Source organism: Colius striatus, chromosome 15 (genome assembly GCF_028858725.1).
Source record: "Colius striatus isolate bColStr4 chromosome 15, bColStr4.1.hap1, whole genome shotgun sequence".
Taxonomy (NCBI): Eukaryota; Metazoa; Chordata; class Aves; order Coliiformes; family Coliidae; genus Colius; species Colius striatus.
The window spans coordinates 402,421-418,006 of record NC_084773.1 but is presented as its reverse complement, the minus strand read 5'-3'; the positions used below and the strand labels follow the sequence as shown (position 1 = coordinate 418,006).

General features: G+C 41.7%; 1 protein-coding gene across 6 annotated transcripts in view; it reads right to left on the bottom strand.

Moving 5' to 3' along the window:
- The window catches only part of IARS1 (isoleucyl-tRNA synthetase 1), a 113,545-nt gene that overhangs the window by 23,643 nt on the left and 74,316 nt on the right, over positions 1 to 15,586 (bottom strand). For all 6 annotated transcript variants that reach the window (XR_009819782.1, XM_062008105.1, XM_062008104.1 and 3 more), the window contains 6 exons: positions 14,169 to 14,289; positions 10,347 to 10,438; positions 9,895 to 9,972; positions 9,280 to 9,401; positions 5,849 to 5,951; positions 5,573 to 5,656 (listed from right to left, as the gene is read on the bottom strand). Coding sequence is in view for 5 of the 6 variants with exons in the window: in XM_062008105.1 (XP_061864089.1) it covers positions 5,573 to 5,656; positions 5,849 to 5,951; positions 9,280 to 9,401; positions 9,895 to 9,972; positions 10,347 to 10,438; positions 14,169 to 14,289 (600 nt within the window). In the remaining variant the exon portion in view is untranslated. The remainder of the gene's footprint in view (positions 1 to 5,572; positions 5,657 to 5,848; positions 5,952 to 9,279; positions 9,402 to 9,894; positions 9,973 to 10,346; positions 10,439 to 14,168; positions 14,290 to 15,586) is intronic.

The following is a 15,586-nucleotide window of genomic DNA, read 5'->3' as shown; positions in this document are numbered from 1 at the left end:
TCTGAGCTACAGTCTAATTGCCTAGGAAGTCCTACTGACACGAGGAGCCAGGAATAGAACTGAATCTAATTTTATTGAATACGTCTTTTAGGAAATGTAATGAAAATTCCGTACTTCAGAAACGTAGCTCTAACGGGGTGCTGCTGGAAACAATCCCACAAGGGGTACATGAGAACCTCACGGGGAAAAAGAAATCACAATCCAAAAAAATAGCACAAATTGAAAGCAGACCTTGGGCCTGATTAGATAAATTACATCCAAGCCAACTCCATCAGGACAAGTTTTCTCTGGTAATTAGATTAGGAAACCATTCTTCTGTATACATTATCAATTAACAAAACAGAATCACCCTTCAAAAAAGCCAAGTCTTTATCTTAGGTCTGCCTCAATATAGTGCTTTGACTTGAAATAGGTCTTAATTTTATCCACCCAAGGCATCAAAACTAGCTCAAGGTCTCACACCGACTGGCTGGGGCACAGTCCCTCCCCTCAGCAGGAAGGCCTGGGGGCTCAGGGCCTTTCCTTGGCCTGACACCATCAGACACAGCTATGCCCCATTCTCAGACCAGAGAAAGAGAAATGCCAGAGCTGTGCTTCAGCTGGGCTGGGCTCTTTAAGGGAACATCCTAGAAAGGAAAACAAATACTGATGATGTAAAACTGTGAGAAACAACGTAGGAAAGGACCACAGGCTACCACCCTTCAGGCCACAGCAAACCGAGCCCATTCAGGGACTCAAGGCTACTGCATCAATCACAGCAGGAGCATTATCCAATATAGTAGGTCTTAGATTTGATGATAAAGCCCATTTTCAACTCTTGTAGCCATACACAGCGGTGGGGACTGAAGGGTATACACAAGTTGGATGCAAACACGATTCTGACTGTACACAGAGTAAAATTTACTCAGATAAAACCTTTCCCTGGTAGTAGTTAGGAAGAAAACTCCTGCACTAGGCTTCTAAAAAGGCCTCAAATACAAGTGAACAAAATGCAACCATGTTCAGCTGCTAAAAGCCTTCTGGATTCATTTCATTTGGCGAGCTTGGCCATTTTTGCATCACAGCTCTATACGCTGGACACAGCTAATACTAAAATCCATTTATTAAATGATTTGCTGTGTTCTGATGATGAAAGGTCAAAGACTGCAGCTCCTTCTGAGAAGTGATGAAGGAAATTTTTGAAGAATTGACAAATGTATTTTTCAAATGCCTTTGTCAGCAGGTGCAAGAAATTAAATGGTGTAATTTTTCTTACAGATTACCTTTGGCACCTGCAGATTTACTAGAAACACACTTCTGGCAATACCTAAAGGTTCTAAAACTGAATATGTAGTAGGCTGACAGACAAAGCTGCAAATACAGCCCAAGTAATACTACCCAGTCTGCCTGTGTTTCTTGACCTCTTTAGCTCTGAACCATCCTAGTAAACAACTAGATTGATTGTTATGCAATACAACACAAAACACACACTCAGTTTCAGCATCAGCTCGTGGAATTTTAAGATACATCATAAAACCAAAAAAAATAGACAATACTTTGTGTTTATTTGTGCTTCCATAAAGGGATTCAAGTTTGTTGGATGCAAACATGATTCTGACTGTACACAGAGTAAAATTTACTCAGATAAAACCTTTCCCTGGTAGTAGTTAGGAAGAAAACTCCTGCACTAGGCTTCTAAAAAGGCATCAAATACAAGTGAACAAAATGCAACCATGTTCAGCTGCTAAAAGCCTTCTGGATTCATTTCATCACTCCATCAGACACACTATAACTTTGTTTGCAGAAGCAAACTAACAGAAACTAAAACATACTTTTGTACAATCCAATTGCGTGGTGACTCATCAAACTGTTAAGGTCCTTTGTTACCTTTTATTAGTTGCAGAAGTTGACAGCAAATTCTGTCAGCTATGTTTTTGGTAGCAATTTGAGAAAGCAAACCTCAAGTCCCTTAAAAAGTGGATTCTGTAACACCAATAAATCCAGTTTTCAGATCAAGACGTGACTGACACTAATCTCACAACATTCTGCTTTTGAAAAGATTCAGGTATCGAAATTAGGTATAATGACAGCACTTCTGAAGTGAAGTATCATAACAATAATAAGAAACATTCAATAAACTATCATGACAGAAAAGCCTTACAATCCCACTTGCAGGTCATTTCATTGGAATTCCTTCAGTGCAAAATTCTTTGGACTGTAAATGCCACAGTAACTAGAAGCAGGAAGCATGCGATGCTGATCTGGAAGTCTTGTGCACTGAGCCATGACTACCTCAGCCAGTGCTCTTGAGTTGCCCCTGGCAGAATTTTTAGAAGCCTTCCTTAGATGCTTATTTAGGTTTGGGGGAAAATAGTATTGCTGGAGTAATGCATAATTAGAATCAAAGAGGTTCTCTGCTGCTCCAGTCATCTCTAGCTTTCCTGATGACAAGGTTGCTCTCACCAAACGTGAGGTGAGTTGATCTTGCTTGGCTAGATGCAGATTTCTGTTCTTTGCCAAGGCAAAGCAGCTGATATGACAACGACTACTTGAACTAAAAAAGTTCCAAGACATTTTAAGCATGTGACTACACCTTCTGTTACAGAACCCTCTGAGGACATCTTATTGAAAGGAACAAAGAATCCTTATCCTGCCAAGGACAGGCGTGTGATAAGGGCCACGCCGTTTCTGGACAAGTGAAAAAACCCTCAGATACAGTACTCCCAGTGGTTATCAGAACAGCAAAAGAACACCACACTTACCTTACAATACCTGTTCCACTAGCTTTAGAGGATGCAATATGTGACACTTACGGAAAGAAAAGAAAGCGTATTAAATAGCATCCTAACCTTGGGCTTCATGTACTGCCAGCATGCCTTAGTACAGCCCTTGGAGCTGTCATGGGCATACACAGACACGTCTGCAAAGTGACAGAGTCTCACAAATGAAAGATGACATGAAGGTCAAAGGTTAATTATTAGTAGAAACATATTTTAGTTCATTATCTAGGTACTACTAAAGAGAAACACAATCTGAAGACAGATGGCTGAATCCACCAGCCCTCTACTATACCAGCTCTTGACTAGAGTAGAAGTCCTAAGCAGATACAACATCCACATGGAAAGAACTACCTGAAGAGAGAAACCAGACAGTATGTTCCTGTGCAGTGTCAGATTAAAAGCTTCAGTGCTGTGGGTGGAGCTGAAGGAAAGAAGCTACTGTGAACTGCAGAGAATCCCTACATTTCCCTCCTGATTACTGCCCTTGGACATGCAGAAGCTGTACGCTAACAGGACAGTAGCTGGGAGGTAAAATAGGACAAAGAACTAAGTAGTATCAGTGATCTGTTTTCAGTACATATGCTGCAAGCACTTACAGCAGAGGACAAGGGCAGACACCAGAGGATAATGAGAAGTACGCTCTCTGGCTCACCTTTCCAGATGTCAAGTTACCATGGGAGGCAAGGGAAGGAAATACTTCATAAACTGTTCAGATATACAACCACATGGCTGTTCAAGATCTTTTCCCTGTATTTTTCACTCATGTAAACTGAAATTGTTTCAAACAAGTAGATGTCAGAGGGTAAGGCACGAGAAAGCTAAGCTTGCAGTTCACAGGCGTTCAGAAGCTGCCATGAGGGCTGCCACATGAACTGTTAATAGAGTTAAGGACACTGATACTTTGGGAGGTTGTTGTTTTGTGTTATGCTGTACTTGATTTCTCTACCAAGGACCTGCATTCTGGCTGGTATCCCTCCCTCTGAAACATTCTCAATCAGGAGGTCTTGAATAGGGAAGTTTGTCTGAACAACTAGCTAAGTGTTTCTGCTCTGCAAAGCCACTCCTGCAGCCCTCATCCGAGAGAAAAGCTGGTGTGTGCTTGGCCCTGCTGAACTCAGCCACGCACAAACCCAACGAGATTGCAAAAGGGAAGGATTCGAGTGAACATCCAGACAGACTGATACACAGAAATTATGGTCACAAAGTAATCCCCAATTTCTATTCAAGTCTAATGCACACATTCTGCCCAGCATCAACACCAAATCAGTTGCTTTAGAATTCTGCTTTCTTAGCAAAGAGCTGCTACTCAAAATGCAATTCTTTTCTCTCCAAAACACACACAGTTACAAGATGACATCATGGCTTCTTCCCACAGAGCACAATGGAACATCTGGGCAAAAAGCAGTCATCTGTCCCAATGACAGACTGCTACAGCGAGAGGGAGTTCTGACTGCTCCAAAAGAACAGCACTGCTTAACCAGCCTGCCTTCTTCCCTCGCTGCCTTCCAGAGTGATTCCGAAAGGCCTCCAGTCTCACAATGGGGATGATGCTACCTCTAACTCCCTGTTCAGTGAAGCAATTATAAAGCCCCTATGCTGCTAACACTGAGAAATTACCCATAGCATAGCTCATGGTATCAAGTGCATGACCATGACAGATTTAAGTAGAAAGAACCACTGGTTTGCAAGATGTTTTGAAGGCCCCAAGGCCTAGAAAAGCATTCCAAGGCTATAGTGGCACAGTGGCCTCCTGCTCTCTGAATAAAACACCACAGCTCATTGAAATTCATCACTGTACCTGAAACACTCTTCGTTCTCACTATTCCCAGTTACTGTTTAACTTCTCTTGTACATCAGATTTTATATGCATCTTCTTTCACATCTAATTGCCAGGCAATTTAATTGAACATAAAGACTACAAAAAGCCCACTCTACAAACAATCCTTTAAGCAATCAAAAAGTAATAGGCTTTGTGCCTTCACTACAGCTTCTGAAATGCAGTGCTGAAATGTGAGAGATTTATTTCTAGCATAAACATAGAAATAAATGCAGTTTCTTTATAAACAAACTCCTTTTTCATTTCACTCCACCACGGATTTTTACATGACTGACTAAAAGCAGAAAGTGCAGCCAATTTCAGGAAGTTAAGCTCAAAAGCCCAAGAAGGGCTGCTGTTCTTTGGAATGACGGGGCTTTTCTCCAAACAAAGGTGTACAAGTAGGGCAGCTTGCATTTCTCTAATGGACACACAGCAAAGAGAAGTGCAGTGGCATACAGGAGCAGATGAGTGTAACAAATTGTATAGACTAACATAGTCTTCAACATTTTATTTCCAAAACAACATCCTGAAAATATCTTGTGTGGTTCCCTACTCCCCTTGACATGGAACTGCTCTCTTGCCATCTGTCCACTTACTGGCGAACTGGTTTAATGACCTTTAACTGAAGGGGACCACAGATTTTGCAGTGTCTCTCTCTTGATAACATGTAGCTGACTACTGTCTTATTTTCATTCAGAAAATGTTTTTTCTTTTCACCAATCAAGATCAAGAATATTTCTATAAGCCCTCAGTCCTGGGTGGTCAGTTTAAGGGGTTAAGGACTTTTCAAGATCACAACTGACTATGGATCATCACCCATTTACCTTCATTTCTCTACACAGCACCCATAGGGATCTCTCTCTCTCATTACAATTCTCTTGTAAATCAGTTTTACCTACTGAGATATTCACCTCAACAGGGAAGGTCAGGGTTTTTGGTTATGTGGGTAACTGACACACTCAGCCCAGTTAAGCACCATGTTCATGATTCTTACCTCGAGTACGTACTTCTCTAAAGATCTGATGTTTTCCAGAGCCTCTGGATCCTGATGGATAACAACTACTTCTTTCAAAGGATACTGAGAAGGAAAAACAACAGAAACTTTTGTCCTTCCAACTGAAAGTAAAGAACTTCAAAAAACATTATTTCTCATTTCAAGTATTTTATTGCTATTCCAAACTTAATTACTCAATTTTCCCAGGCTCATCCAGAAGTTACCAAGCTCTTGCACATTCCCAGGATATTGATAAGAGATGTTAAGACTTCTAACCTTTACTGGAATGGTTTTTCTGTCTCTGATTACTCGTCCAAGCTCAATAACAGACTGCAAACAAGAGACGGCACTTTCAATCTTTCTGTCGATGAGATCCTCCCTGGATTAAAAAGGAAACATTATATTGCTTCATTTTCATTGTATCTGTTTGAGCAGATTGAAAACATTTTGCTCCTTTCTTTGACATTCCTACAAGAGACTCAATTGTTTGGGGCAATTTGAACAATGAACAAACAGGTTTTGTGTCGCTCTTTGTGGAGAAGATGAGGAAATAACTTGCCCAAAACAAAAATCAGAGCTATTTTAAAACTGTCTTTTGTTAGCACCTCAAGATGGAGATGATGGATTGAGTCATACTACATATTCTATTAATATCCAAAAAAAGGTAAGTTTTACTTTAATAATATGATAATAAGATGCAAAAAGATATTATAAATAGGATCTCTGTAATGAGAATGACATACCTATATAATGCAACCAACTCACTGCATCTCAACTCACAATCTTCTCCAGGAATTTCTAGGTATTTCAGCTTGATGTTTTAGACAGGCTTGTCATCCTTCTTGGCTTCATCATTATAGCACCCTTCCATTTTGAAGCAAGGCAGGGTTGGGTTTGGTTTGGGGGGAATTTTGGGGGGAGTGGGGCAGTGGTTTGGTGGCTTGTTTGGGGTAAGCTGACACTGACATCTTGTTTCAAATATGCTGGCAACCAACAGTTCTGCAAATGAGGCTTTCTTGATCTTCTGAGTAGCTGCATAAATTCAGCAGCTCCTTTAAAACCTCACAAGTGGCGTTTCAAGACCAGAGGCAGAGGTTCAAAAGACAGCTATCAATAAAAAGAACAGAGTTGCTCACTATAATCTACATAGCAAAAGCTCTGGGATGAAAGCCATGCATCCCACATCAGCATTGTCCACAGAACCAAGACTGGGAAAGCAAACTTCAAACTGAACTATCCCCACCTTCTGCACTAGGGCTTTAAGATGTTTTTATCCATTTTGAAGCTTTTGCTCTTCCAAAAGCCAGCCTCCAGCATGGTCCTCCAGAAACATTGGCAATGTGTAAGTTGTGAGATGGGGAATTTTGCTTCCCGAGGAGTTTGTATGTTATAACGTGGCACTGCTTGAATTGTTACTTATCATTACTTAAAAACATTGTGAAGCCACAAAATGAGAATGGCTGCATGCAAGTCCACAAAAGTCAATGCAACCAACCTGCTCAGTCACTAAGCAACCAAGTGATACCTCGGTGTGGTTTGTAACACCGTTATTGAGACACACTCAGCTGTGAAAGTGGCCAAGTCCCTTACTTTTGTCTGTACACATCCATCACGTTGTTGAAGTGGTATTTTCTGTAACTGCATCAAAATTGTCTATTAACTGATAATATTGTTCCTATGCAGTTGTCAGAAAAATAGGCAAAGGAAAAAGCCATGATGTGCTCAGCAACTCAAGGTCAAACTCTAAAGCCTCAACGGTAATTTATTCCTGAAAACATGTCTTTTCATCTGACAAAAGGGAACAATTGTTATGTAGGGGATCCAGTAAATTACACAAACAAGCAGAGAAAACAAATCCAAAGTACAAGGCAGAGGAAAGCCACACAAGCCACTCAAACACATCTTAGCTTTGTACGAGGCAGCAAGTCACTCAGCACTAACAGGAGTAAAAAGTGACAAAGGCACTTTTAAACGCTCATGCTAAGCCCACGGCTGAACTGAACTCCTGCAAATAGCTCACTATCCTTCCATTACTCCGTTCTACAGGAGCTCAAAGCCATTTCTGATAGCTCACTGATGAGTTTTGCATTCTTTGATTACATATTCTTTACAGCACTTTCCCAGGGAACAGAAAATCAGCACTATCATTATGTCGATCTCAAACTCCCTGTTGCACTAACTCTCACCATTAAGGCTTTCAGAAGGAACAAACATCTTCCTCAAAGGGTTCAGTATCTAGAAAAGAGACACCATTACCAGAAGATTTAATTTTTTTTCAACTGGCACATGAAGTATCAAGGTCAGCTCCATTGTCCTTGAGGGTTTTCAAACTGAGCTGCAAAAGGAAAGTTTGCTTCTCTTGCATTCGGCGACTAACAGCAGACTGCAGTGCAGGCAATAACTCGTTCCACTAATGCAGCAGCAAGGCATTAATGAGCAACTGATTACTGTGAAACTGCTATCTCTCTCAGCTGGATTAAAAACAAGAAAACAACTGAAAAATCCCCAAACCAACTTCTGTTGGCAAGTCCTGCCTGGGTTGAGTTCACACTACGGATGAGTCAGAGCACATGGCCAGTGCAAGCATCATGGACTCACAGAACAGTGGGGGTTAGAGGGTACCTCTAGAGCACATTCAGTCCAAACCCCCTGCTAAAGGAGGTCACACCTAGATCAGGTCACACAGGAACGTGTCCGGGTGGGGTTGGAAACCTCCCAAGAAGGAGCCTCTGCACCCTCCCTGGGCAGCCTGGGCCAGGGCTCCCTCACCTCAACACCAATGAAGGTTTTCCTTGCGTTTAAGTGGAACTTTTTGTGTTCCAGCTAGTGTCCACTACCCCTTGCCCTGACACTGGAGACAACAGAAAAAAGTTCTGTCCATCCTCTTGACAATTAAATACTTTAAATACTTTTGTATAAGCTGTTAATGAGATTACCCCAAAAAGAGCAAACCCTTTAGAGACACCCTGGCACTCACAGAAAACCTCACCCATCAGAGTCCAAAGAAACAACCTGTCTGGAAAGCTTTCTCATACGATGGATCCTCTCACCAGGAAGTGGGAATCTCTGGACAAAGGTCTAAATTCTGGATCTGAAGCCAAAAGACCTCACTCTGCTGTCTCTGTATGTGGTCCACATAAAACAGTAATTCCCATCCACAGGGAATTTGGCATCAGCACTCACTAAGAAAGGCCCAGAGATGGAGGAACACACACGTTCTTGTAAACGTAGGGCTCACAAGTAAGTCTTGTTTGTAATCCTTTGAGTGCCTCATAGGTAGGCATTAGAGCTCCTAGCCAGCATATATTTTGAAGAGTAAAAGAGATATTCCTTGCCCATCATAAGAAGAACACACTAGGTGTTTGGAACATGAATTCCTCCTGATTATTTTCCTTCATGTCTACAAACCTTTAACCTAAGCACAAATCTAAATGTGGAGGGAAAATTCCCAGCTAACAAGAGTAGGGTGTGAAGTGTACTGTTAGTGTTCTCCTACAGCAGAGAGATGAATATTTATTTAGCTTAATAAAACTTAACCATTTATCGCTTATAATAGATCATGTTTCAACCATCTTCCTGAGGCAAAGGAATTATCAGTGAAGATGGTTTTCTTGTTATGCAAAAAGGTTTTAAACACAAGTAAGTGAAGGAGCATTGTTCTGTGCACAGCCAAGAAACCCAAACCAAACATAACAGCTGTCTCTTACCTCACTTGGGGAAGCATGAGGTAGTGGATGCTTTCAGTATTCTTTTCCTGAACTGAGGCCGGATCAATAAGTGTCTTCAGATTCTGGTACATCAGCTCAGTGATAAATGGAGTACATGGTGCCTGGAATGTTGCATTCAATCATCATCTTTGCTTTATTGTTTGTACATTATGAATCAGTAATACTTATGAATTGCATAAGGGCAGTTCAGCAAAAACTATGCTTACACAGTGCCTTCAATGCAGAACTTTGATGTTATTCAAAATGCAGACTGAAACAAATGATGAAATTGCTGGAGCTTATTTACCCCCTTCCTAATATTTATGTGTTAACTTTTGTGCATCAGGTAGGAAATCATCACATCTATCAGTCAGGTGATATTTACCTTCTTTACAGTACCACGGGGCAGATAAAGAAATAAAAGGGGGAGGTGGAAAATGGATCGTGCTACACAGATCAGTAGCTATATGGGCTTTTTTCTCCCCATATGTTCAGTCTCTGCACCTCCACTTTCTAGGGCCAACTTGTATAGAAAGACATAAGATAAAAGTCCTACTTTTAAGATCAAATACATTAAACACATCATGTAGTTACAGTGGGCTGTAATTCCCTTACCATCAGTCGGCACATAGAGAACAAAACACTAAACAAGGTTTCCAAGGCCATAATGCAGTCCTCAGTTCCATTCTCACCCTATTGGAAGAATTCATCAAGGAAAAAAAAGAGGGGAAAAAATAGAATCAGTAACTGCAGTTTCAGGATCAGTAAGTACACTTCAAACTGCAAAACATTCCTGTGTTAATGCAATAAACTGGTTTTCCACACTGTATTCATTTTGCTCAGTACAATGCAGGAGGTGCAACAGTATTACTGGCCATTCTGTTTGTTTCATTTTCCTCATAAAACAAAGAAAAGCAAAAAAAACCCCAGTTGACTTCTCATTCCCCACTATCAGTTACATCTGACACAATTCCAAATGCAGTGTAACAATTCAGTGCAACACCACAAAGCTGTTGTGCATTACATTAACAGACTACTAGGACAAGATTGCAGAAGTAGACACCTACCTTCAGCCTTCTGCGATTCATCCTAACATACCAGTTGGTCAGAATGTCAACAAACTTCACTAAGCGAGGGACTACAGTGTACAGCCTGTAAGCTGGAAGGACAAATGTTTACTGGAGTGAATACTTGCCCTCTGCAGCAAGTTCCTCACTTCGAGGAACACATTATCATTTGTAGCTCTGCTGTTAAACATGCAACTGGAGCAGCAGCAAATACATCCGTAAGATCAAAAAGAGATTAGACATCCTACCATGTTAAAACCACGTCCTGAAATCGCACATGTCATCAGTTTCCATGCTTCAAGACAAACACATCTACCACCAAATTGCTTCGCTAATCCTACACAAACACACACTATGGAAGCCGTATGCTTTTATCGGACTTGTGAAGAGGATAGTCCTAGATTTGCACATGCTGTAAATACAGCCATGTCACTGCAAGTTTAGCAGGAACCACTGCAGAATCATACCATGCAGTTTCATTAATTACTGCCAACATTTTCTTTTCTGTTTGCTAGATTTAAAATGAGAGACCTGTATCGACCAATTCTCCCTGAATTCACGGCAATTTCTTATTGTTTCCCTAAGTAATACAGTAGGCTAAAAGTAACAGCAAGTCTGATGAGGTAGGAAGATAAACATAGCTGCATTTGCAAGTTCTGTGTAACTTAAAAGCATGAGTGACTGCCAACACGAAGAAGAAGGTCCCAAGCATCCCAAGCATCACTATGCAACGGGGAAAACAAATGTCAGTTGCCAGAGGGCTGGGAAGGGACTTTAAACAAGACTCAGTTTTCTAAGGGAAAACTTGTACATAACTTCTTTAAAAGCAAAGAGCTTTTTGATCTCCAGTCTGAATCAGTTTCATCAACCCAGCAGCTACTGAATAAAGTGGCTCTCTGCTGTAAAGGCTCCACCACACTCTTTGCTGCACTTTCTAAAATAGAAGCATTTTCAAAGGCAGAGTACTGGGTTTTAAACCTAAAAAGGAAATGCTCAGAAGATTTGTGCTGTGGTGGGGAAGACATTACTTACTGTGGGAATTTGTATTCCTGAAAAATTCCCAGCTCCCTACTAGCTGAGAGAGAAGCATCAATCTAGTTAGTATGTGACTGTCTAGTTGGGAGATTGGTTAAAAACAAAAACCTTCCCAAAACCTCACCTTTCAGGGATGGGTTACCTTCAACAAGATTCAAATTCACCTGGAAACACACATTTCTCTCCCCAAAAGATGTAATCCCAGTTCAGAAAGCAAATTCTGCAAACTTACTTGCCCATGACTCAAGAGCAAGGCAGGCATGTGCATGGAAACGTGCACAGACACTCCTTTCAATTTCAGCCATCAGGAGAAAAGTTGTTTCGTAAAATAATTTCTTGTATTGAACACTTAAACAGGGAAAAGTAGGCACTTAAAGCTAATGAGGGTTAGTGGTTTCAAATACAGAATTTTACACTCCTTAAATCAGAATCATCATAGTGGGCAGGGCCCTGCAGAGCTGCTCCAGCCCCAGCCCCTGCTCCAGCAGGTTCCCCTGGCTCAGGGATCACATGAACGTGTCCAGCTGGGGTTGGAAACCTCCCAAGAAGGAGCCTCCACACCCTCCCTGGGCAGCCTGGGCCAGGGCTCCCTCACCTCAGCACCAAAGGAGTTTCTCCTTGGGTTTAAGGGGAACTTTTTGTGTTCAAGCTTTTGTCAGTTACTGGAGACAACAGTCCCTTATCCTGTCACTGGAGACAACAGAAAAGAGTTCTGCCCCATTGACAAGCACCCGTTAAATCCCTGTGTTAAAGAGATCCCCTCTCAGTCTCCTCTTCCTACTTGAAGTCATGTAAAGTACAATTTTTAAAAGAAATCACCTAAAACTAGTTTTTTTAGAACAGCACAAGAGAATCACGCTGCAGTACACAAATTTAGTGCCTCTCATTAGTCCTTGCCTGAAAACAGAGTTTATGCAGAAAAATAACTTGAGGAATGACACATATAATCACTTTTAGATGAGATGTGTCACTCATTTGATGATTACATCATCTAACACAAGACACTAGCATTTAACACAAACACTACTCTCTTGAAAGTCTTTACATTGTCATATTCCAGCAGGAATTTCCTTCTCCTGCTCCAAAGGGCCTTCTTGCTTTGTAAAGATGTGTCAGCTGACACATCCCTTTCATCAGCCTCATTCTTCCCCTTCGAAATCCAGAGCAGAATATTCAAGTTTCCACCCTTATGCTCACTCATCTTCCTGCAAATACTGTTGAAACCATGCACTAAATCCACATCACAAAGTCTTTTTCCTCTTTACATGTAGCACATAGATGTGCATGGGCTCTGCATTGGCAACACGTGAAACAACACACATCACTATCAAACCTGAAGGACAACACTTCTAGGAGGAAGCCCCATCTCTGTCAACAACAGACAGCTTTTATTACATTCCTGGTGTGGGTATCTTGAGGATTTTTTCCTTCCTTTAATAAAAGGTTCTTACATGACCTCACCTGAATTTTGTCATTACCAAACCGACCTGCTTTATCCACAAGATGAGATTTATCTTTTACTAGTCTTGGGGAGAGTGAACATCATGTCATCAAGAAACAGAAGAGATGACTGAAGCAGAGGAAGACTGACCCATGTCCTCAAAATCAGATCTAGCACTTAGTTGTTTCTTCATTATCTACTATCCCACTATCACTTTCTGTCCCAAGCATACCTGTGGAAGCCTTCTAAAATTTTTTCAGAGGGCAACACAAGATTAGAGGCATGGGAGAGATCATTTGTTTACCCATAAACAGGAACTACAATTGCAAAAGCCATCTTCTTTCCAGTATTTAGACTTCTAATGCCCTTAAAGGCACTAAAACCTCTTCAAATCCCATCGTGACTTCTTCATGTGCAGGTCTGGAGGCTTACTGGCTCAGAACAACTACTTGACAGAATCACAGAACCTCAAGGGCTGGGAGGGACCTGGAAAGCTCATCCAGTGCAACCCCCCTGCCAGAGCAGCACCACCTAGAGCAGGGCACACAGGAACGTGTCCAGCTGGGTTTGAAGGTTTCCAGAGAAGGAGACTCCACAGCCCATCTGGGCAGCCCCTGTCAGTGCTCCCTCACCTCAACAGGGAAGACATTCTTCCTCGTATTCTTTGGAACCTCTTGTGTATTTCAGGGGGCTTTTACAGCACTTTCTCTTTGCAATTAATATTGTCTTAATTTAACGTGAGCATTGTCACCTGTCAATGGGATAATGACAAAGCCAACATGCAGGATGAAAAACCAGGGGAGTATCTTCTTACAGCTGTGAAATATCCTAATGCTCCTCTGCCCTGCTGCCCACACTCCCAACGTGATACAAAGAAACTCTCTCCATGGAACTCAGCAGGAGAAAATGTATTCCCCGTGCTCATGTACCTCTCAACATTATTCTGTTCAGCTGACTCCAGCATGGCCCCTTTTATCCTTTTTTTCCAGCTTCCCAAGTTCTATTTGGCTTCCCTTTCACTGCTGTCTGTCAATTACTATTACAATATTATTAATTGCTCCAAGCACCCCAGAAGATGTTGTTACAGCAATGAGCTACATCCCTGAGCTCACAGGATTAGCTGGGACACAAAAAGCCTCACTTTTTGAAATCTCATGAACAAAGCAAAACCTGTATCAACACCCATGAAAGCAGCATTCCACATATTATGGCAGCTGTTGGGAAGATATTTTCCTTTTGTCTGAACTGTAAGTCTCCTGTGGAATCTGGACATCTCTCGCTGAAATGGCTGGATTGGACAACTAGAGCCAGACACCCATACACACACCTCCACCAAACATACATACCTGCCATTTCAGCTTTGAAGAACTGAATGAGTGACTGGGTGAAAGAAAGAATCCATTTATCCATGATGTTACTGCTCTCCTTCACTGTGTTCTCGTTGTATAGGAATTCTCTTCCCTCATCCTATCATAAACATGGAAACACAGAACACATTTGCAAGTTATAAGGGCATCTATTCAAACCTCTGTATCTAGTCACCTGTCAGCCACTAATATTTTGTCACCTTCACCATGTTATGCTTGTTCCCAAAGACAGAACTTTCATTTCCAGAAACACAAATGTAAGAGAAGAGCCAAGGAAAACCTGACTCCCACTGCTGCTGATATCACCACATCAGGCCTTCAGAGGCACAAAGGTGGCCAGTTCTTTGGATGTGTTAAACCAAGTAACAAGCAGTAGAGCACCCAGTGGTACACAGACGTTCTTCCCTGTCTGCAGTGTAAGCCACAGCTCTCAGACACAGGGTAGCACTCCTGCATTCACACAACTCTATCAATGAGGATCTGTAGCCTGTACAAGAAATGCACTATGGAGATGAACTCTGTCTGGGGAAAGGCATCTAAAATGATTTCATTTCATGTTCGGAGCATGTGACAATTTCAACAGATCAAAACTGCAGGAGAACTGAGGACCTGAAGAAACAGGAGGGATTTTTAGGCATCCAACATGCATACAGTACATTTTCCTGCTTTCCACAGTTCTGATGTCTGCACCCATCTGCAACTCTGTAAGACTTGGCTGATTCTGCAGGGCACTGCAAGACCACACTAAGCAGCCTCGTTGGTGCCTGCAGCCTGACTCCTCTCCACGTGAACGTTCTCACGACTGGCTGAAAACACAGGTGGCGTTTGGGGCTTTTCTCCCAGATTTACAGACACTATTTAACAATCCAGTTTTAAGAATCTTTGGTTTTTTCCTTCCCTTGGAGCTCAGATGGAAACAATCTGCTTGGATTATTCCACCCAGAAGACTTTTGGGAAAGAAATGCATGTGCACATCTGCGAGTGCAGCAATCCCAGTGTGGGACCAGCAATCTTTTAACCAACTACAATCACTGTGGAAACTACAGTCAGCCTAGAATCACTATTAGACTTCACCCAGGACACTGGGATTGTAGTTTCTCTCTTGTAGGTGGCAGAATACGATGAAAAAAGTTGCTTAAGCCTGGGCATGAAATCTAATTTAAGCACTATCATCCCCAATAGCACATTCTTTTACCTAATATGGTGCATAGGAATGGTTTCAACTATCCATTTAGAAAGAAAAATGACATCTATTGCATCAACCAAAACTATCTGCCTAAGCACTTGGATTTTCCACTGGGGGTCTTCCCTCCTCAATTAGTCTGATCTTGCAAGATTTTATGGGATCACAGCAAAAAGCTGCAAAGCACATGTAAGGTGATTCGAAGGTCAAGCAG